Raw genomic sequence first — 1995 nt, forward strand, 5'->3', positions numbered from 1 at the left:
GCGTAACGGCGCATTCAATGATAGCTAGCATGAGCCAAGATAGGATCGTCATCCAGCCACGTGGGGTCTTGGAGATTTTCCTCAAATGGCATCTAATGGTTAGCTCCGTCCGGAGGGTTGGTTATATCATCGTTTGTGGGGTTGGTCGGTCTAGCTAGAGGGGTTGGAGCTTCAGGAATAGCACCCAGCCGTTGACCATCGCGGATATTCTGGTCAAAGCGAGCTTGCTGAAGGATTTCGCGCTGGGTTGGTGTTGTGCGGACTCGAGGGCGGCGAGCCGGTCCATTATAGATCATGTTAACCATCCTGCTGCCTGTCGCACGGATACGGGGGTCGCCGCGTCTGCGGACTCGAGGGCGGCGAGCCGGTCCATTGTAGATCATGTTAACCATCCTGCTGCCTGTCGCACGGATAGGGTCGCCGCGAGCCGTGCTAGAAATGGTGGTATTGTCGTCGGAGCTGGTAGTATCGTCGTTGTAGTAGGTAGTATTGTCCTCGGCGGGGTAGCTCTTTGACTTGAGGAGTGCCGTCGATCGGGTGGTCAAGGCGGGCCAGGACGGGAGGGCGGTGTTCTCGCAGGACGGGAGGGCGGTGTTCTCGAGAAGGAGCTGTTTATCTTTGGATCACGACTCCCACTCATAATTACAGTGATCACCGATCAGGTAGGTATCCGGATTTTCCCCGACTTAGTCTGATCCGAATTGCGGATCGGACAGCCTTCTAGACAGGTTCGTGTTACACATGTAAGACAGTCTGCAATGTAAAGGGGCGCGCGCGAGGGATTGCGAGGGCGGTCGACCCCTTCTACATAGGCTGAAAACTCCCTCGAGCGAGGCTATGTAGTAGTGGGAGGATAGTCGATTGTGGTGAGGCCGGCGCAAAGGCGATTGCCTTTTGCGTCGGCCCTAGGCCGGCCCAAACCCCTTTCAGCCAAGCCGGCCGTGTGTGGGTCAGGGGGGGCTTCTCACCCCGTGTCCCCCGAGTCTCCAAAGACACCTCAGATTTTGTTCAGTGTCTTGGAGCTCGAGAGGAGTGAAAACCCCCCGGAGCAGAAGAAAAGGAGCATGCTAGTGGGGGATCAGTGCTAGACCCATCAACTCTGGCAAAAGACCAGAAGCCTGAGCCCTGCATGATACCCCACTTACTTGTGGTCGTTTGACTGAGTTTTTGTGCTTGGATTTCTTTAACTTCTGTTTCCCACTTATCCTGTAGTTTGGATAGTAAGACAAAGGTGTCTTGGATTTGGGTAGGTGTGTCCTCTCTGATGTACAACTTATAACATTCTGACTTCCACCGCCCGCAAACTGTTGTGAGCGCTGAGATCACCGCTGACTTTTTGAGGTGGTTGCGTTTCCCTTTTGGTGTTGCAACCAAATATGGAGGTTTTGGATGTTGTGCCTACTTTGTCTAGGTGTCTTTATACCAAGGTAAGGTGCTTTTTTGCTGTTGGAAACTGCGGTGTTGAGCCGTATGAGGTAAAATTGGCTATTCTGTCTAGGTCCATCTCAGGAACCACCCCTTGGGAACTCTGGGGATAACAGTTATTGGGGGACAGCCCCAAGGCAAGTGGAGGTGGGTAGGTTTCCAAGATCTTTATTGCAACTGTGTATTACAAGTAATTTAAGGCCTATTTAATGGCGACTGTATCTTGAGGTTGTACCTCTCTCCAAGTTTTGGCTCAGAATTGCCCAAAACATGCAGTCTAGATCCAGATGTAGCAACACCGGGACCTGGTAGCTAGGTTCCATTCCCCAGCTGTCGCCTCTTGATAGGCCGTCGGCCTCGTTGGTTGGTGCTTACCTTATGCGCTATCAATATAGTCAAAGGGAGAGGGATTCCCAGTCCCCCCTTGTTCAAGCGGTTCTGGACTTCCCGCGCAGGACTTGGGTGTTTGGTAGATTTCTTGGCTGGTTTTCTCCTGGTTTTTACTTTCCACACTGTGCAGCGTGATTGTTGCCTGGTTTGGATTTCTTGTGGAAACAGCCTTGTTTCTTT

General features: G+C 52.3%; 1 protein-coding gene across 1 annotated transcript; it reads right to left on the bottom strand.

Annotated features, from left to right (window-relative positions):
- Window positions 1–92: 92 nt before the first annotated feature.
- On the bottom strand, window positions 93–1748 carry PtA15_6A522 (uncharacterized protein; the record flags this gene model as incomplete). The annotated part of the gene is made up of 2 exons (XM_053170237.1): window positions 93–608; window positions 1731–1748. The coding sequence occupies 2 exons, from the start codon at window positions 1746–1748 to the stop codon at window positions 93–95; spliced, it is 534 nt and encodes a 177-aa protein (XP_053021448.1).
- Window positions 1749–1995: the final 247 nt, after the last annotated feature.

Source organism: Puccinia triticina, chromosome 6A (assembly GCF_026914185.1).
Source record: "Puccinia triticina chromosome 6A, complete sequence".
Lineage (NCBI taxonomy): Eukaryota > Fungi > Basidiomycota > Pucciniomycetes > Pucciniales > Pucciniaceae > Puccinia > Puccinia triticina.